Source organism: Carassius auratus, chromosome 37, assembly GCF_003368295.1.
Source record: "Carassius auratus strain Wakin chromosome 37, ASM336829v1, whole genome shotgun sequence".
Classification (NCBI taxonomy): Eukaryota; Metazoa; Chordata; class Actinopteri; order Cypriniformes; family Cyprinidae; genus Carassius; species Carassius auratus.
In genome coordinates, this window is record NC_039279.1 from 12842898 (window position 1) to 12862745 (window position 19848).

General features: G+C 35.2%; 4 protein-coding genes and 1 pseudogene across 4 annotated transcripts; 3 read left to right on the forward strand and 2 right to left on the reverse strand.

The window, feature by feature from the left end:
* Positions 1-404: 404 nt before the first annotated feature.
* aqp8a.2 (aquaporin 8a, tandem duplicate 2) lies at positions 405-3211 on the forward strand. Its single transcript, XM_026222882.1, has 6 exons — positions 405-423; positions 674-955; positions 1556-1682; positions 1784-1998; positions 2250-2384; positions 2477-3211. Exons 2-6 carry the CDS (start codon positions 702-704, stop codon positions 2517-2519), a joined length of 774 nt encoding a protein of 257 aa, XP_026078667.1. The 5' UTR covers positions 405-423; positions 674-701; the 3' UTR covers positions 2520-3211.
* An 807-nt stretch (positions 3212-4018) lies between these two features.
* LOC113056547 (hemoglobin subunit alpha) lies at positions 4019-4809 on the reverse strand. Its single transcript, XM_026223320.1, has 3 exons — positions 4653-4809; positions 4346-4553; positions 4019-4232 (listed from the first exon to the last, which is right to left on the reverse strand). The coding sequence occupies exons 1-3, from the start codon at positions 4745-4747 to the stop codon at positions 4104-4106; spliced, it is 432 nt and encodes a 143-aa protein (XP_026079105.1). The 5' UTR covers positions 4748-4809; the 3' UTR covers positions 4019-4103.
* Positions 4810-6083: 1274 nt separating this feature from the next.
* LOC113056257 (hemoglobin subunit beta-2-like) lies at positions 6084-7088 on the forward strand. The gene is made up of 3 exons (XM_026222883.1): positions 6084-6396; positions 6506-6728; positions 6838-7088. The coding sequence occupies exons 1-3, from the start codon at positions 6305-6307 to the stop codon at positions 6964-6966; spliced, it is 444 nt and encodes a 147-aa protein (XP_026078668.1). The 5' UTR covers positions 6084-6304; the 3' UTR covers positions 6967-7088.
* A 972-nt stretch (positions 7089-8060) lies between these two features.
* LOC113056502 (hemoglobin subunit beta-like) lies at positions 8061-8809 on the forward strand (annotated as a pseudogene).
* Positions 8810-9950: 1141 nt separating this feature from the next.
* On the reverse strand, positions 9951-11165 carry hbae4 (hemoglobin alpha embryonic-4). The gene is made up of 3 exons (XM_026222884.1): positions 10829-11165; positions 10325-10529; positions 9951-10223 (listed from the first exon to the last, which is right to left on the reverse strand). Exons 1-3 carry the CDS (start codon positions 10918-10920, stop codon positions 10095-10097), a joined length of 426 nt encoding a protein of 141 aa, XP_026078669.1. The 5' UTR covers positions 10921-11165; the 3' UTR covers positions 9951-10094.
* Positions 11166-19848: the final 8683 nt, after the last annotated feature.

The following is a 19848-nucleotide window of genomic DNA, read 5'->3' on the forward strand; positions in this document are numbered from 1 at the left end:
GGGGGGGGGTTGAAGCATGTCAATGTCAACATATAACCATGTACACCATGTATATATATATATATATATATATATATATATATATATATATATATATATATATATATATATATATATATATAGATGGTAATAATAATATAAACCCCATGTATATACACACACTCACACCACTTTTTTTGTCTTTTCTTTTTTGTTAAATATATGAACCCCTGATCATATTAATAGTATTTTTATACCACCATCAACATATTTACATACCACACTGCAGCTCAAAGTTCACCCTGGAGCGTCGGTATGTTGTTTTATAATGCCGTGTGGGTTGATTACATTTCCACCCAAGGTCAGTCAGTTATCACACACTTGACAAGCAGATCAATAACACAGAGATAATAATGGAAACAATGCTGTCCAAATGTGAATCTGGTAAGGGAATAAATATGCACTAATCTAAATCCAACCTGAAAAGGTCTGTAATTGTGCTTGGATACCTTACTGTTCTTCCCAAATCTATTCTTTCCAAATTTTCTCCTAAAACTTGATTGTATTTTTTGCTGCATCATTCATATAGCCCTACGATAATATATCAGACCTTTCAGGGATAAAAGAATGATTTATGGCAGAACAAGTTAGTTTGGCTTTGTTATCATAGTGCTTCCCTCTGCCACTGTCACAGAGTTACTCAATGCACTGGATGGTGCACAATGTCAGCGCAGGCAGAGAAGCTAGAGCTTGAAGAGCTGGACAAAACTTTGCTAAAGAAGAATGAACCCAAACCTCTGGGCAAGTACGAGAGAATAATCCAGCCATGTGTTGCCGAGCTGGTCGGCACTACATTTTTTGTCTTCATCGGCTGCGTGTCTGTCATTGAAAATGTGGAGGCAGCCGGACGACTACAACCTGCACTTGTCCATGGATTGGCAGTGGCTGTGCTGGTGGCATGTATGGCAGAAATCAGGTAAGCATTCTTCTTCTTTTTCTTTTTAGCTTTTTTTTATTTATTTTTTTAGCTTTTTTTAGCTTTTGTTAGCTTTTTTTTTAATTTTTTTTGCTTTTTATTAAAAGTTGTAATTATTTATGTGCTAAAATACTTTGTATATATATATATATATATATATATATATATATATATATATATATATATATATATATATATATATATTTAGATTTAGATTTAGATTTATATAGATATATAATTTTTTTTGCATTTATTTATTGTGTAATATCAAATATCAAAAGAGATATTAATTTTAATTTATTGTTATTTAAGTTGCTTTATGCTTTACAATACATTTATATTCAGTTGTATTATATTCAAAACTATTGCCAGAATTTTCAGGACCCCAAATGATTTTTGAGTACCAAAAGTGATTTTCTGTATCCATTTCTGAAAGCAAATGAGTTTATAATAATAATAATAATAATAATAATAATTCCTTACATTTATATAGCACTTTTCGAAGCACTCAAAGCGCTTTACATGGGCAGTGGTTATCTCCTCGTCCACCACCAGTGTTTACGTTTCACCTGAATGTTTTTTTCTCTCTACCCTCTCTAGCGGATCCCATTTTAACCCTCCATTCACCATTGCTATCTGGTTATGTGGTGGAATTCAGCTGACGATGGTTATTCCTTACCTTATCAGTCAGCTTATTGGAGGTGTGCTGGGAGCTGCAATGTCAAAGGTGTGAACAAGAATGCACTTATTACACATACATGTAACATAACATTGTTACTTCCCACAACCCCAAACACTGCTCAACAACAGAAAATCTATATTTTGAAGGTTATGACATCACACAAGAACTACATGAATGCTACTGGAGCGGCCTTTACTATTCTTGAATCTGACGAGCAGCTGGGCAAAGTTGTGTTCGCTGAAATGGCCATGACTTGTCTAGTAACTATGGTAGTGCTGCTGGGAGCTGTCAATGGAAAGAGCAAGAGTCCCCTGGTGCCCTTCATGGTGGGCTGCACTGTTATTGTCAATATTCTGGCAGGGTGAGTCTGAAAAAAAAAAATTATAATAACATGTTTGCTTTGTAAAAAAAATAAATAAATAAATAAATATATATATATATATATATATATATATATATATATATATATATATATATATATATAAATTTATATATATATATATATATATATATATATATATATATAAATTTATATATATATATATATATATATATATATATATATATATATATATATATATATATATATATATATGTTATTTTATTTAATAGAGGAGACATTTCTGGCACCTGTTTGAATCCTGCGAGAGCTTTTGGACCTGCACTGATGGCTAACTACTGGGCTTATCATTGGGTTTACTGGGTCGGTCCGATAGGGGGAGGTCTGGTGGCAGCTGCTCTTGTGAGGTCAGTTTGCCTTGATATCAAATCTGCCATTCATTGTTGAGGTCTAAGAAATTATTTTTTTACAGCACACTATTACTTTACTGTTTTAACAGACTTCTGCTTGGAGATGAGAAGATACGAGTTATACTGAAATGATACTGGAGCACATCAGCATCTAACTGCATCAGGACACTAATGTCTAATCTAACAGCACATATTGCATTTAAAACTGTGAATTAGTATTTTTGACTTTTATAAACAATGACCAACACTTTATCTTTTTTCTCCCCCCAGTATATGTCAGTTAATTGTCTTTTGATAATGTTTTACATTAAAGAGCCTGCTCATCTCAAGCTGTAGTCTACAGTACAGTCTATTTCATATTCTTATATTATCTGTGTGTCAGTATTGCAATTTATAGTATAGTATAGTATATTTGGTAGAGACCAAACAAATCAAGTCCACTGTCCACTTTATCATCACTTTAAGGGTTCCCTATCCTTTCCCCAGACACTTCTTAATGAGTTGGTTGTTTGCAGGAAGGTAGATCTCCAGGAACAGTACTGGACACCCCTGAAATATAGTCACACTTTATTTTAAGCTTCTCACTATTAACTACAACTTTTGCCTCAATGAACTGCTAAGTTGCTGCTTATCATAACTTAGTAAGGTAGTTGTTAAGTTTAGGTGTAGGGAAGGATTAGGTGATCTAAAGTTATCATGCAGAATAAGGCATTGATATGTGTTTTGTATGTAGTAATAAACAGCCAATATGCTACAACTGTCATATGCATGCTAATTAATTGTGAGAATTGCTCCTTAAAATAAAGAGTTAAGTTGTCACAAGGGCTCAGTGGATGTATTTAATTATTTCAGTAAAATGTTACACTATTTTTATGTGATCATGAGTAGTACCTAACTTTATGTGAAATAGTTTGTAGCATGCCCGTCTGCCCTTCCGGTGTTTGTGCATGCGGCTCCTTGATAAAGTATTGGTTTTTTTTTTTTTTTTCAGACGATCAAGATATCAGGTTTGAATGACCGTAAACGCTCCATCCAAGACTCATGTGACTCAAAGCTGCCGGTGTGTCTCATGCAGTTGACCTCATTCTTACTAATTTATGTTTTTTTTGTTATTGTTGTTTGTTTTTCTCAAATTACAGACTATATTTTAATGCTTTTATGCATCTTATATTTATATAAATATTAGACACATATTATAAATAAAATCTATTATATATAAAAATATATATGTATTTTTAAAATACATTTTATAAAGTAAAAGTATAAGAACAAGTAAAAGTATGTAATTAATATATATATTAAATCTTATTGCAATATCCTCCTTATATACTCTCGAAATAAACCTTGACCGTCTTCTTTGTACAAAGAAACAGAATGGATAAGGGTATCATAGCTTGAGCCTATCCTGATGTGCCAAAACTATTTATTTAATGGTTTGCACAAGCAACAGGCTTAACTTTAATTCACAGCCCTGTCTGCTATTTAGTTTAGTGATATAAAACAGTTTCACAATTCTAACGGAATTCATATGATCCCGTATTTAAATAGATTTGTGTTTTAGATTTGCATGTATTGCAAATTAATTTTGTTTTTGCTCTGCGTCAGGGAAACCAAAAGCACTGGATGATTGACTCCAGGTTTGTTTGTTTTTATTGACATGTTGTCGACCAAACTGACAAAACAACATTCAAACGGCGTTAACAAATATCAAACTGCTTAACGATATTTGTCAGACAAAGCCAAGGCCAGTCTTGCAAGGAACTTGTCCATGGCCAGGTGGGCTTCGGGTGTAAAGTCATCAGGGAAGAGCATGGCCAACACCACAAGAATGTTGTGGGACAGGATCTGTTAAATGAAGATCAATAGTCACCAATTTTGAAGACAACTTCAAAATGCAATATATGAAAGTATGGCTAAATTAATAATATAAAGTGTCAGACACACAGCAGTATATTTACCCTGAAGTTAGCAGGATCGACTCTCAGCTGAAAGGCATGCAGCTCGCTAAGAGTAAGCAGGCCGGCAAAGAGGTCATCGATTTTCTCAACAGCCAAACCAATTCCAGCGATGATCTTCTTTCCATGCTTCCTCACAGGAGCAGAATTGGGGCTCAGGTCGCTCCAGTGAGAGAAGTAGGTCTTGGTCTGAGGGTAGACATAGAGCATTCTGCAAAAATAGTGGAGAAAAGCCAATTTATTCATAGCCATATCTGCAAAATAAGCATTAGACATTCTATAGAAAAAAAAAAAAACAGATTTGACTTACCTGGACAACGCCTCATTTCCGATATCATCAGCCTTTGGGGAGATCTTAGCCCAGAAGGCCTTCACAGTTGCTTTGTCGTTAGCAGAGAGGCTCATTTTGAATCGATGAGCAGTGGTGCTTGGGTCAAATGACTTATCCACCTTAACGTTGGCCCTCTTTTTAAGCGTTTGTAGTTGAGTGGGCACACCCAAGATACAGCCTAATTGCGTGTCAGATTGAACCTCTGCCAGTTAACACTGAAAATTGACATGATGCCCATTTTTTTGTTTAAGGGAGAACGTGATGTTACATGCGTGCACGCTTGAGTCAAAAGACATAAACAGATATGGGCAGATCCTAATCAATCCGAGACCGCATCTTCAGTTCAAGTAACCCCAAAACATGTTTTCACTAAGAATTTATTCATGAAGTCAGTACATTAGTTAGTTTAGATGATAGATCTTAGACCCGTTATGCTCACATGTGCTTTCTGCACCCAAAATTATTTTACACTCTTTTACCTAATGTATTACAAAATAAATACATAAATAAACGGTCCATTTTGCTCATGCATGACTCATGCATACCTGCTTATCTAGTCCAATAAAAGTTGTAAAAAAAAAAAGTAATAAAAAAATAAAAGGGCAAATAATTATATTATATAATAATAATTATTATTATTATTAATATTATGATTATTATTACTAAATAAAAATTAAAATAATTATTTTTATTATATATTATGTATTAGTAGTACTTTTTACTACTATTGTTACTTTTAAATATATTATTAGTTCACAATATATAATTATTTTATAATATTATATATTGAATATATTATATATTCATATATTATCAATATATTATTATTATTATTATTATTATTATTATTAATACATATGTACATTTTTTTGTTTTTTGTTTTTTGTTACAAGGCATATATAGTGTAGAAGGGAAAAAAAAACAGGAACTGAGGGCACAGATCTTAATTATTCAGATTTGTTTTAATATTTTTATTCTGAATTGATTTATAAATCATTTATTTCATTTATTGGCTCTGCAATAGTGCATGTCTGGTGAATCGATAAAGTGGCCACACCCTTTTAATTTGGTATTTGATGAGACTTGATTTTTTTATTTTATTTTTTACAGGCAGTTCATTTTGAGATTACGTAAGAGGAGAGTCTGTGAGTAGAGATAAGGCAGAGTCGTTTTATACGTACGTATGTGCATAAGATAACCAGGAGCTGCAGATCACAACAATAATTGATGGTCTTTAAAAGTCACATTTCCCAAGGATTTAAACAATTAAATAAAGATTTACTCTACAATCCTATATGTTTATGGTTTAACCTGCAAAGACATTATCATTGCCAAGCAATACTGATTCTCTTTTTAACCATCATAATATGTTTTTTTACTTTACATAAAGAGGGGGTGTATGTTATGCTACAAGTGTTTTGCCACTTACATTAAAACGCTGTCTAACTTCAAGAGCGATGCAAACGTGCAGAATCCCTACACTGAGCTTAGTCCTGCCCACCAGAAGTTCCAGCCAATCAAATGAGCGCTCTTGTATTGGCGATGCAACCCGATGATATAAATAGTGTGGACAAGAGTGGAAAGGTATGATTCTTATTCCTAACGGAGAAAAACAATCATAAACCGACAGCATGGTTGTGTGGACCGACCAGGAGCGTGCCTACATCCAGGACATTTTCAGCAAGCTGAATTATGAGGACGCTGGCCCCAAAGCTTTGCAGAGGTATTGTGCGCATCTTATTATGCTCATCATTATCACAGGCTAAATGATGTCAGTTTCTTTATTTTTTATTTTTATTAACTTGTATGTTATATATTATACTGTATTGTAGGACCTTGATTGTGTATCCCTGGACCCAGCGGTACTTCACCAGTTTTGGAAACCTGTACAATGCAGAGGCCATCATGTCCAATTCAAAGGTGGCAGCCCACGGAGTTGTTGTGCTCCATGGGCTTGACAGAGCCATGAAGAATATGGATGATATCAAGAAAACCTATGCCGAACTCAGCGTGCTGCACTCCGAGAAACTGCACGTGGATCCTGACAACTTTAGGGTATGCAAACACAGCATCATATAAAACTCACACAGATGCAGTCAGACGCTAATTAAAAGCTACCAGTGACTCAGCTGTTGCACCTCCGTCTTCTGCTTTTTCTGTACAGCTGCTGGCTGACTGCCTGACCATCGTGATTGCGGCGACTATGGGTACCTCTTTCACAGCTGAGGTGCAGGCTGCCTGGCAGAAGTTCCTCGCTGTTGTCGTCTCTGCCCTGTGCAGACAGTATCATTAAATCCTCGAACATATGGGGGAAAACATGTTTTGGTCTAATGCAATAAAGAGGAATTGACACGCACCTGAGCCATGCGTTTAAACTGATCATTGTGTATCATTAAATGGATAGTTCACCCAAAACTGAAAACTGTCATCATTGTGTCAAACATTCCAGAACATTTATCAAAAAGTCATACATACATAACACAAGACATTTTTTTTAAGTTTCAAGATGACTCATTACAAGTGGTATTGATGATGTACTTTATGTCACAGAATAAAATGTGAAAATATCTTGAGCTTGTGTTAACCACAGACCACACTTTCAACCAAAAACCCATTAAACAAACAAAACAAAAAACATTGACTTCATGGTCATGAAACTGGAAGTGCTTCAATGCAAACTCTTTTCCCGGTTTTGGCCTCTACACTCATTTGGCCCACAGTACTCTATTGTTAAAATTAGATGACTGGAGCACCTGTCTGTTGAAAGTCCCTCGCAAGGATGTTATCTTGCCCAATCAAAATACATTAGAATTCTGATACACTACTAAGTTTTGCTCTTTCCTTTCTGAGCTGTATAATTATTACTAACTTAAAGGGATAATTCACAGAAAAATCATGAATGCACCCTCAAGTTTTTTCCAAACATGTATATTTTTCTTTCTTCTATTAAAATACAATATTTTGAAGAATGTGGGCAACAAAACCGTTTCTGGCCCCCACTGACTTCCATAGTACAGTATGTATGTCTATGTATGTATGTATTTATTTGCATATTCAAGTCAACTGGGACCAGCAACTGATTGGTTACCCACATTCTTCAAAGTAGCTACTTTTATGTTCAACAGAAGAAAGTGAGTCATACATGTTTTGCATGTGTAAAATGCAAAACAAACTAATAAACAATTAACTAATTACTGGTGAAAAGTAATCCATCAAATATATAAAAAAATATATGTAATCTGTATAAAAAAATAAAAATAAAAAAGGTAGTCATTGCATCTTTCAATAGTGCAGATAAAATATAATAAATAATATATATAGGGGTATCCTAAGCTATTGGGAAGCCTACAGTAACACAGACACCCATCCCCAAACAGACATTGATGGACAGCTGAGGAGCACGCTTCGATACAGGGTGTATTTGCGAAACTCGAGTGGGTGGGCCATGTGAGCTTGGCAAGGTAATCTTATTTCTGGCTTTTTTTTTTCCTGATATATTTTATTGGATGTATTTCCAGGGGCGCTGCACAAGATCCCGGGCCCTATGCATAGGCAGTCCTAATGGGCCCCTCCCCCTTGAAAATATAAATTCCATGACTTTTCAAGGGCCTTCTCTTCCTTTGGGCCCTGGTAATCAGTACTGGTTTTACCCCTGTGTATTTCATCAAGGGATGTATATGTAATTAACCATTAGCATGTTCAATGCCTTTGATATTCCTGTATTGATTGTCTGGTCTTAAGATGCTTGGTTGTCTACCCCTGGACTTCCTTTGATGGATTTGGAAACCTAATGCTGAGGCAATCATGGCTAACCCAAAGGTCGCAACACACGGGACTGTTAAAGCTTTCAAAACATGGATAATATCAAAAACACCTACACGTCCCTTAGCGAGCTTCACTCAGAAAAATTGCAAGTCGACCCAGGCAATTTCCAGGTTGGCATCTCTAAGCATCATGCTGCTTATAATGCTGGAGCTGTGCTTTACTTTTCTCAACTTGTCTTCCAGCTCTTAGGTGAGTGTCTGACCGTGGTGATCGCTACACACTTGAGAAATGAGTTCACCCCAGACATCCAAGCTGCATGGGAGAAGTTCATGTCTGTTGTTGTGTCAGCCCTAAGTAGGCAGTACCATTGATTCATTGACTGAACAAGAAAATAATCTTGTACTTGACTTTATAATGCATTCCTGAAAAACAAACGATTGATACAATTTCATCCATTGAGTGGTCTCTACATTTAAAATGAAATATTCTACAATTAGAAGTGCTAATATTCACAATTTTACTAACTTACAAGAATGTTGCATGTAGTTTTGTGTCACAAAGGCCAGAGGCCACATCATATGATTTTCCACTTCCATGTCCCTTCCCTCTTCTCATGCCTTACAGAACTTTAAAAGAAATATAGCTGATGCAAACTTAATGTCCAAAATTCCCTTGCTGAAGATCCAAAATGCTTTATTGTAAACACTCAAAAATACATTCAAATGTATTTAGGTCTAAATTTAAGATTTATGTTTTTGAATTCCATGTTTCCATCTGTTTGGATTACACAGTTTTAACACAAAACTAATGAAGTTATGCCTTGCCTATTAGTCAGCCCAATGAAAAGAAAGATTTCTGCACTCAAAAAAATCATGGCATAGTTAATTGTTAACTATTTGAGTTTTTAAATTATATTTTAATAATCGTATTTTAATAATCGTGTTTATTCAAACTGCTTAGCAGTGTTGCCTGAAATGTGGTTAATTATGAGACTGGAACCAGCTAAATTAAATTAGTTAAAACGTATAATATTGAAACAAATGGGATTTATTTATGATAAATATATAAACCTGGTTATTGTGCATTTAAAACATTCAGTTTATTATCACATAAATCCTACATATTTCATTTAATATACTATTCGAGTATCAATGTGATCCACAGGTAACGACAGGTGTGCTGTTTAAATCCGTTCAGCACAACGGAGAGCGTCACGTTTCCTTTGGACTTCAGCCAAGATTTCAGCACTTAACGTCTGGACAGCAACACACCCACATCAAACATCGCGGCTTTGATCAACTGCAACACTGTCGTCATTGGTTGATTTCTTTCCTTTTGCATCAAGTACCTAATGAGGACTTTGTATTAGGAAGGCAAAATACAGACAGTACAGCATCACCGTTAAAACGACTAAGCTAATGTACTGTACAGTATGTTATATGAAAACAAGAAGAGTATTGGAAGTGTAATGATCCCACAGAGGGCGCCAACAGAGAAGAGTACAATGAGGGATTTTTTTTATTTGATTTTATTGATTATTCCATGGCATTACATGAGGACAAATAACAAAGAAACACATACTTTGGTAAAACATGTATTATTTATTTATTAAAGACAGAATGATCAGGACCATCCCATGTGCCTTCGGAGGGGTCTTCATCGGAACTTCTCGGCTAAAACCGCTGAGAATGCCGAAAGATACTTGTCTATCGCCGCGTGTGCAACAGGTGTGAAGTTTTCACCCATATAGCAGGCTAATGTCACAAGGATGCAATGATTGAGAAGCTGGGGGTGGAAAAATGAGAAGTTTACGTTAGTGAGCTAAAGCAACTGCATTTGTAGGCTACTGCATTATTAAAGTGGACAGACAGACATTACATGAACACCTTGAAGTTTGTTGGATGTATTCGCAGCTGATAGGCATGGAACCTGCTAAGCGGTGCCAGCGTTGTAGTAAGTGTGCTTATGTTCCTCGCACCTTCGGCTAAAGCCTGGACGATTTTCTTCCCGTGGCAGCGCAAATGCTCCGAACGGGGGCTGATGTCTAGATGAGAGAAGTATGTCTTTGTTTTGGGGAACGTTGTGAACATCCTGTAACATGGGAGAAAAACAAGGTCAGCGAAACACAGACGGCACGAGACCCAAGGTATTTCCTCCCTCTCTGCTGCTTGCGTCATTACTCGTGGGAAACTGCCAAATAGCCAACGACAGGACCATCAATCATTGTAAAGAATTTTGATATTCAGAATCAGAAAACTAGCGGCGGACTATCAAGGCTCAACTCAGAGCAGCTCACACCAAGTTTAGTATAATTTCATAGAAAAGTAACATTTTACAGAAACGTCGGTTTGGTCTGTTAGCCAATATTTGTTCAGTATAGGACAGCATACCTTAGAAGAGCCTCAGATCCAATATCTTCTGCCACTGGAATCATTTTGTCCCATATCTGTACAATCAACTCTTTTTCGGTGTTCGAGAGCATTATAAGACGGCGTGGCACAAGTAAAATACAGCCTATTAATAGCCTACTATCTAAACACAGGTGAATAAATATTAACTGAGTTTTGCCAATGCAATGTCGATCACATCTCGACTTAAAAAAATGCAAAAATAGAAAGGAGCAGTTAGCAGAAATGTTGTTCCCGACGGTCGCTGTCTTCAAATCATCGGCAAGCTCGAGGTAATCACGTGTGAGTTGAAACTGCGCACTGTTAAGTGTCCCCTGCGTCATATTAGAAGAGCCTATGTTATCATTGAGGGATTCCGAGACTTGAGTGAGTTCAGTGATGTATTTCGCAACAGATAGCGATAGCGCAATTAGTCATAAAATCTCATCGTAGCGCTTGTGGTGAATGGCTACGCTATTTTTAAATAATATATATATTATTATGTATTTATTTTTTGGAAGTAAAAAAATAAATATATTTCATGCTTATTGTATCTAGTTAATGAGCTTATTTTTTTATATTTCCATAAATTACATGTACATTTTGACATCTTTGTTTTCATTAAAACCTATAGGTTAATTGAGGGTTGTCATTATAAAAATATATTTTGAATTTGATAAAAATACAATGTTAAATATATACATAACAACGCATAAAAAAATACTAGTAAGAACTGTATCAAAAGTGATTCATACATTCTGTAAAAGTGTATTCAAGGGGGCCTTTTACCCCAATATGTGCTATAACAACTAGCAAATATGTATATTTATTTATATCTCATATCTAAACATGTTTTACTTTAAAATAAAATTCTCATCATTCTTAAGGGGGCATCTTTCCTTCTATAAGATGTATGTTGATAACATTGATTTGATATCAACGCAGACGATTATGAAAATGTATTTCTATTGAATAATTAGTGTTAGAGTTAGTGTTTTTTTTTTATCACAAACAGACTACTCAAATTAAATGAACAGTAAACAGTTTTCAAAAGAATATAAATATGTAGCAACATCTGCTGTCTCTGGGATTTTACCACACATAAATGCCAAATGTGTCACAAACGTAAAAAGAAAACGGCAATGTAAAACTGTGGAGTGCATACTTATTTATGATATTGAATGACATTGACTCTCATCTTTAATGGCTATGAGCCTGCACTTCTGTGATAGGGAGGGCTCAAGGCATTGAATGTGATAAAGCCTTATGGCTGTTCATATCAGTGGCTCAAGCTGGGGGCTGAAAGTGGGTGGAAGCTGAAGAGCAGCGTAATCACCCACCTCACTCCTGCCCTGCCCTCCTGTTGGGAACAAACCCTGGCAGCATGAACTACCCATGACTCAGCTAAACTGAATCTGCATCCTTTTGCATTTAGTGAAATGTGCAGTATGACAGGTAGTGCATGACGGTGCTCAGGTCTGTTCTTTGTTCTCTGTGTGTGGGTGTTTTTTGTTAAGCTGATGGAGAGTTAAAGCTTCATTGCATATTCTGTTTTCGTCTAATGGTTATATGTTTTGTTGTTGTTGTTGTTTTTATAATCATTTATTATGCTTCAAATCCTTTATGTGTTTAAATTTTGTGTCTGTTTCGATCGGAAACAACATATCCAAGTGACATATCATTATTATAGTTATATATGATAATGTAAAGTATTTTGTCAAATAAACACAAATCGACAAAAAGGTCTGGCCACTTTAAAACAAAAATAAAAGTTTGTATTACTTTTTGTGTACTTTGTTTGTACTTTATTTGCTTTATTATGAAAGTTTGAATAAGTCAAGACGAGAATATTGAATTATTAATATTTTAATATGACAAGGTTTCTTTATTATTTAAATATTCACCTGTAAAAAAAAAAAAAGAGGGAGAGAGAAAAGAGATAGTATTGTATTCAGCTGTAATACAGTCCCAAGAAGAGTAGAACAACAATGGATGTTTATGAAAAAATCATTAGTGGGAATTGATGAGGTTGACAGAAAAACAAAAACTCTTTTTAAATTTGAAAAACAGCTCTGCAGGATCTGAAAACACTGTCCCCTGGATAACCTTGTGTCCTGAAAAGCTCAAATGAAAGTGTAATCTCGAAAAATATTATTTGTAATTAATATTTCAAGAGTGTATAATTTCTTATTATTATTTTATATACAATGCAGTCTATAGATAAAAAAGGCATTAATACTTATATTTGTCAAGGATGCATTAAATTGATCAAAAGTGCCAGTAAAGACATGTACAACATTTTAAATTATATATATATAATTATATATATCTAAGCTTTATTCTTTACTTTCTATTCACCATAAAGAATTATCAGCAAGAAAAACAACAACAACAACGTAGCAAAACTATTTTCAGGAATGTTTATTGAGCAATCTTACCAACCTAAAATTTTGAATGGTTGTGCAATTGTTTGTTTTGTAACAAATATAGGTTCTTAAATTAAAACCCCTGCCTACCAATTGTTTAAAACTGTTGTTGATCTTACTGTCCACTAGGTGGCAACAACGCACCATAAGCAAATATATCGTATGAAAACAATAAACATACTTTTAAGGCTAGGCATTGGGAAAAATTGCATTTGTATGACATATATATACCATCCATTTTATTGAAAGCTCTGCTTTCCAAACAATTGCAATGAATACAACATGCAAATCAAAAGCATGTATTGAAGTATTTTGCATACTAGGTGAACAAAATTAATTTTGAATAAGTGCCAATTTAGCTAAATAAAGAAGCCCATGGTTCGCACAAGAGGGAAATGTCTGTCATCTTTTCAAAAGACACTAAATACAGCAAACAGGATCACATATGAATTATTTTCCTCTTCTTTAATCCTATGTATTGTTTGCTTGAGCACTCATTAGATCACACATGACATCCACACTGTCTAGTCTCAGCCTGCCAAATACTCAGGCTGCCAAATACTCAGATGTGTTATATTGTGACTGGATGGCACACTAATGGATTATAACTGCAGTTTACATTAGATTAGCGTATTTAGGAAGCCTTTGAGTTCTTATGAGGGCTGTAATAATGGTGAAAGGAGAGAGGAAAGTACTGCGAAACATCAATAGCTCATTTAATCTTGACTGTTCTGCACATGAAACAAAATATGTGAGTGGTTCTGTGAAATCTTGCCAAACAGAGGCCATAAATCATGTGCACATCTTTCAACATGACCATGTGCTCACCTCTTAGGCCATGTCATGTCTCCCCATCCTGTGAATGCCCCCATGAGGGCCTTTAAACATCTATCATTCCATAACAGTTAATCCTCCTTTCCAGGACAAAAAAGTCTCAAGCGTTTAAACAGTGCCACAGACAGCCATTGTGCTTTGGAGCTTGGTGGAGGATATCTGTAAGCTTATCTATGAGAAGCATGCATCTTGCTGATATGTGAAAAACATGAGCATGCATCTCGATCAAAACAAGAAGTGTGCAGAAAATATATCATATGCAAAAATTTATAAATGTAAATACTACAGTACATCTTTCTTTTTCTTTCTTTTTTTTTTTTTTTGAATAAAATATTCAGAACACTTTTATTCAGTAAGGAAGATTTAAACTGGTCAAACATAACAATACAAATATTTATGATCTTACAAAATATTTGAATAAATAACAATAACAATAAATGTTGTTCTTTTGAAGTTTCCATTCATAAAAGTATCCCGGGAAAAGTATCACCGTTTCCATAAAAACTTTAGGCAACTCTTTGAAACTGTGGAGTTCTCCTTCTCACAGTCACACTTGATCTTTGCATTCAAAAAGTTCAGTGTTCAATGAAAAGCCATTTGCTCTTAGCTACACAAAAGGGAGGAGGCTTTTGGATTTCCTGCACGTATTAGAAGCTGAAAAGGAAGGGGAAAAATGCACCTTTTCAATGAGAAAGTTAAATTGCAAACTTTTGAGGCACAAGTGAATTTTTCAATGGTTAAATTAAGTCCTCTGGGCTGGCAAGAACAAAGAGTGTCCACATATGCACTGAATTGCTCTTACTGTAATTTTTCTAATAGACATATATGCAGATGATGATTTGTTTGCTAAAGTGGGATGCATCGCTTCAATTCAGATTAGACTGCATTTTGTGACCACATACACATACTCTTATCCTCATGCTCCAGACTATCTAAAATGATGACGAACGACCTCAGCAATAAATACTGTAAGTCACCAGGGATCTTCCCTGAGCTATATGTCAATGTTTAGTTAAAGACAAGCAGTTGATTTACTGTCTGGCGCTGCTGTTTAGATAAAAACATCAGCAGCAGCCCTGTCTCTCTCAACCCGGAGGAAAAAGAAAGAGCTCTTGTTTCTGGCTGTTCATGTCTGTTCATGGTCAGTGATTTACAGGAGATCCTCCTGCCTTTGCTCTTAGTTGCAAATGAGTAATGGAATAACTGAGTGACTCACATGTTACTAAAAGGAACCAATTTGTGGTTGCTTTTTATATTATACTATTATACAAAGCCATATAGCTACTGTGTTGGAAACAAGCAGATCTCACAGTTAGGTTCTCGGAGGGAGTTTTGACATGTCGTAAAGTGGAGAACTAGTACTCCCTTCTGGCCCACATAAACTAGAAGGCCAAAGGGGAACAGAAGAGAGCAGAAGCAAACCTTCCAGTGCTCCTGTGAACAGCTGCCAGCTGCACTTCCTGCTCTGGGTCTCTACAGGGGGACAGAAACCTTTGAAGTGGTCATGGCATGTACAGTAGTGAGCCACAGGCAGGGTTAAGAAGCTGTAGAGAGGAAGTACTAGAGTGTGTGACAACAAGGTTCATACAGTGGTCTGCTCTCTAAACTAATTATAATGCAATTTAAGATGTGACATAATTTAGAAAACAGTTTGAAAGTATCAGTGAATCAGCTGTAGACATGAAGTTGCAAAATTGATATTTAGACATCATGAGTGTAATTATACAACATTTGTTAATATTTAGCAACTTACATTTTACAATATTGGCTATTAATTTGTATGTTTTTGCTTTGTCAGTGAAAACCGTTCCAAACAAAGTAAAAGAATATGCTGATTTTAGAGACACATACTAGCATCTCACTATTTCTGCCATATATTTAATTCAGTCATGGAACTCTACATGGCACAGGCTGACAGGTTCTTTACAAACAACCTGCTAGCAATCGCATAATATACTACATGGCACAAGCTGATCGGCAGCCAATGAGATTGTTTGATCAATATTTGAATAGTCTGGCTCAGTGTTCGCTGTAAGCAGGTCCTGAAGCATGCTATCAGAGTTCCTCTGAAACCCGCCACCTCCCCCAGCTCCACCTGTCCCCACCTCCACCTCCCCCAGCTCCATTTATGCATGCCTATTCATGCTACAGCAGTATCTTACATGCTCACTGCAGCATGTCTGTATATCACAATAATACTATAAAAAACATACTTAGATATTTATATATATACACATTTATATATATATATATATATATATATATATATATATATATATATATATATATATATATATATATATATATATATATATATATATATATATATATTTCACATTAATAATCTTTTAAAAAGCCAAACTTCAGGATGGAATATATCTATAATATATATATTTCTGTTATCTCTTTTTTTTTTTTTTTTTTTATCTCAATCCATTAAAGGGATAATTATAACCAAACACCACATAGTGTATCCGGGATTACACGGTCCACCCAAAGGAACCATGATATCTGAGGAAATAGAAAAGCTGGGATCTTGCTCACAGGCTCATGCTGTCACGACTGATCTGATGATGAAGATGAGGAGCAAGAGCATAAAGCAGATATTGCTCTAAAGAATTCCAGAGCAGGAACGAGCTTCAAAATCAAGGCGAAATATACATAATATACATTTATACATTTTTGTTCTTCTGTTTCCTGCTATATTGCAATATCTTATGATGATTTAACAATATCACCTTATACTAAACTAATATTACATTATAGAGAACATTTTATGAAAGGAAATATGGGTTTTGAGATCCAGTCAATAAGTGGGTCACAAGAGACCATGCCTTGTGTACCTAAGGCTTTTGTAGTGACTGTTCAGTTATATACATTGCACACAATTCACAATCTGTCTGTGAATTTGCAATGCAATAGCCCTGTCCATGCGTCATTATAATATACAATACAGTGTTTAAAAGGAATCTGCCATCAGCTGTGGTTAACTCTTGGGATTCCCCTCACCTCGACTTCCTAGTTCACAGGGTCAATTTCCAAGCATTAAATCTTGATAAACACTTCCTCTACTCAGCTTACACCAACTTTATCTTTGAGCACCTTTGAATTGCCAGAGGGATGATTCTGAAAAAAAAACCTTCCCATCCCATAGTCTGGAAACTCCCAGTGATCTAAGAGTTTTCCCAAATCAAGGGTTAGAATTAGTTAGTTGTATTTAATTGAATCTTTAATCAGTTAAACTCCAGTGAAGAACTTTAACAAAATAATGATTGTATTTTTATAGGATCAGTGTAAGATTATCATATCTTTGGTTGCACTTTATTTTACAGTACGTATACTAACATGTACTTATAGTGTACTTACAGTGTATTGATCTAAGAAAGTTCTGGTAACACAAGGTAACTATGGGGTAAGGTTAGGTTTAGGGGTAGGTTCAGGGTTAGTACCTAGTTATTACATATTACATATTACTAGTTATTTTAATTACTATAATAAGTACATAGTATGTACTTGAGGAACAGGACTGTAATACAAAGTGTTGCTTTTATCCCTCTGTAGCCTTCTGTGGAGTTTCACTTTCCAAAAGTGTCTCTGAACAGTTTATGGTCCCAATTAAGTTAATGAACGAGAGGTTTATGAAACATAATCTTGGTGCCCCTGAACTACTACGAGTTTAACAGCAGTGTTTAGGTCCCCAGCTGTCTTCATTTGCTGCTAATGAACAGAGTTTGTGGGGAGCTATGGAAGCATCTACTCATCTGAAGTGTAATTATTTCCATTCTCTTTTCTAATTTAGCCTGGAGAACTGATGCAGTATTGGTTAGTGGGGATGCAGACACAGAAACCACGAAAACAACATTTAACCTCAAATCCCTAATATACTGTGACAGGTGACTGATGATATAGGAACAGACTCAATGGCTTTTGTATAAGATTTTGAAGTGTCACATGAAGAACTGAGGCACATGTGCCTGATGAGTCAGTTCTGAAAACAAGTTTCACATTTACTCTGAGTATAGACACATTTGGAAGACACTAGATATCGTCATACAACAATTTATCCATTGTTTCTGTGCTTTCCAGTGTTGTTTTAATTTCCATTTGATACTATTTCTAAAAGTTCACAGAATATCTGCTGTCACTACATTTCTTTTATACCACAGACGTTGCATGTTATATCTAATATGAAATGAGTCAAATTAAAGCTTTTTTTAATGTGCCTCTGATATCTATGGTAAGATACAGATGACTAAATTCTGTTTAAGTCAGATTCACAAAATCTCAATTTAACTTAACTTTAACTTAACAATTGAAATGTTTCCTGATAAAGTAATGTTTTCTCTCAGTTGTTCGGGATCAGGACTAGCAATGACAGATTGCAAATCTCTCATTTGATCTAATTGTTCAGTTCAATTAATTCAAACATTTTCAACACTCAAGCATTGAATTGTTTCCAGCAGTTTCTCACAAAAAGAGCCCTTGAGGTGGATATTTACATACATTCCATTAAACAAAACCTGCAGATGTCTTCTATCATTTGTCAGGGAGGGTTGGGGGGATCTGTGCACCATTACTAAAGAAGGCTATAAATGACTCGGGTATGTTTCATTTGTAATGTCCATTTTGCTTACATCGTCTTGCATTAGAAATGTAAAGATAAAACTGTTCTTGCTGCTAATACTGTTACATAAATTTCACAGAACAGTGTTTCAGATCAAAAAAGTTAATTATGACTTATATACTATATATATATATATATATATATATATATATATATATATATATATATATATATATATATATATATATATATATATATATATTAGGACATAACACCACGTATCAGTGTGAACCATAAAGAAAGAAAGCACACAGGGTTCAGACAGGGTTAAATCTCAGGTCAGCACACAATGTCTTCCATATGTTGATAGAGTTAATGACATGTATGCACTCTCGTATTTCTACCTGCATTCCTCCATCAACACAGAACACTAAATCTCTGATAGCTCCCCCATGCAGGGGGTTGATTCATTGCAAGGGTGATCTTTTTTTAGATATTTGTGCCTTTTCTCTGCTTCCTTTGTGTAGCAAATGTGCCCTTATGTGGAGCAGCATATCTGATTTGTTCTGCTTTCAGTTGAGGGCTGAGTTTGTTGCCTAAGCAGTCAAATCAATGTGTGGAATCAAAGCTCTCCACACCTCATGACAAAAGTTTGAGATTGAGTGGAAAGGAGCAACTGCAGCACTCAATAACAGAACAGAGGTCTTCCATTGCACTTTAGAAGTGTGTATTTGCCATACACTAAACAAGCGTTTTGTCATTGTTCCAGAGTTCCTAATATTTTTGAGAAATCAGTAAGGAAAGGATGTGTAAGAAATTCAATAAACAGAAATAAAAAAATATAAGGCTAAAATGTAATGTTTCGGGCTCAAGCTAAGCACTGGAAAATCCCGGTCGGAAGTTTGTCCATCCTGCAGGAGGAATGCTGTTCATTTTCAGGAAGGGGAAGAGGATGCATCCACATGCAGATCCAATCAACACAGGGATTAGAATTGTCTGGTTCTTTAGGGACAATACTAGGGTCCTCTGTTTACTTTTGTTTCCTCTCATCAAATGTCTCATAGATGTTTTCTCTACCAGGAGGAACAGTATATCTTCAGGAATTAAAGACATGCACCACTGCCTGAAAATAAAAATCATATCTATCCTGATGTTATGTCCAAGAAACATGTGTTCACGTTTTCTTGCCAAATAAAGTT

What these genes read in the sequence shown, in the direction of transcription:
- aqp8a.2 (XM_026222882.1), top strand. Translation starts at nt 702, where the DNA reads ATGTCAGCGCAGGCAGAGAAGCTAGAGCTTGAAGAGCTGGACAAAACT. An exon ending in GCATGTATGGCAGAAATCAG is followed by an intron (nt 956 to 1,555) that starts GTAAGCATTCTT and finishes TACCCTCTCTAG; the next exon opens with CGGATCCCATTTTAACCCTC. An exon ending in TGGGAGCTGCAATGTCAAAG is followed by an intron (nt 1,683 to 1,783) that starts GTGTGAACAAGA and finishes TATATTTTGAAG; the next exon opens with GTTATGACATCACACAAGAA.
- LOC113056547 (XM_026223320.1), bottom strand. Translation starts at nt 4,747, where the DNA reads ATGAGCCTCTCTGCTAACGACAAAGCAACTGTGAAGGCCTTCTGGGCT. An exon ending in GGAAATGAGGCGTTGTCCAG is followed by an intron (nt 4,554 to 4,652) that starts GTAAGTCAAATC and finishes CTATTTTTGCAG; the next exon opens with AATGCTCTATGTCTACCCTC. An exon ending in TCGATCCTGCTAACTTCAGG is followed by an intron (nt 4,233 to 4,345) that starts GTAAATATACTG and finishes TTCATTTAACAG; the next exon opens with ATCCTGTCCCACAACATTCT.
- LOC113056257 (XM_026222883.1), top strand. Translation starts at nt 6,305, where the DNA reads ATGGTTGTGTGGACCGACCAGGAGCGTGCCTACATCCAGGACATTTTC. An exon ending in GGCCCCAAAGCTTTGCAGAG is followed by an intron (nt 6,397 to 6,505) that starts GTATTGTGCGCA and finishes ACTGTATTGTAG; the next exon opens with GACCTTGATTGTGTATCCCT. An exon ending in TGGATCCTGACAACTTTAGG is followed by an intron (nt 6,729 to 6,837) that starts GTATGCAAACAC and finishes TTTTCTGTACAG; the next exon opens with CTGCTGGCTGACTGCCTGAC.
- hbae4 (XM_026222884.1), bottom strand. Translation starts at nt 10,920, where the DNA reads ATGCTCTCGAACACCGAAAAAGAGTTGATTGTACAGATATGGGACAAA. An exon ending in GGATCTGAGGCTCTTCTAAG is followed by an intron (nt 10,530 to 10,828) that starts GTATGCTGTCCT and finishes CCCATGTTACAG; the next exon opens with GATGTTCACAACGTTCCCCA. An exon ending in TACATCCAACAAACTTCAAG is followed by an intron (nt 10,224 to 10,324) that starts GTGTTCATGTAA and finishes TTCCACCCCCAG; the next exon opens with CTTCTCAATCATTGCATCCT.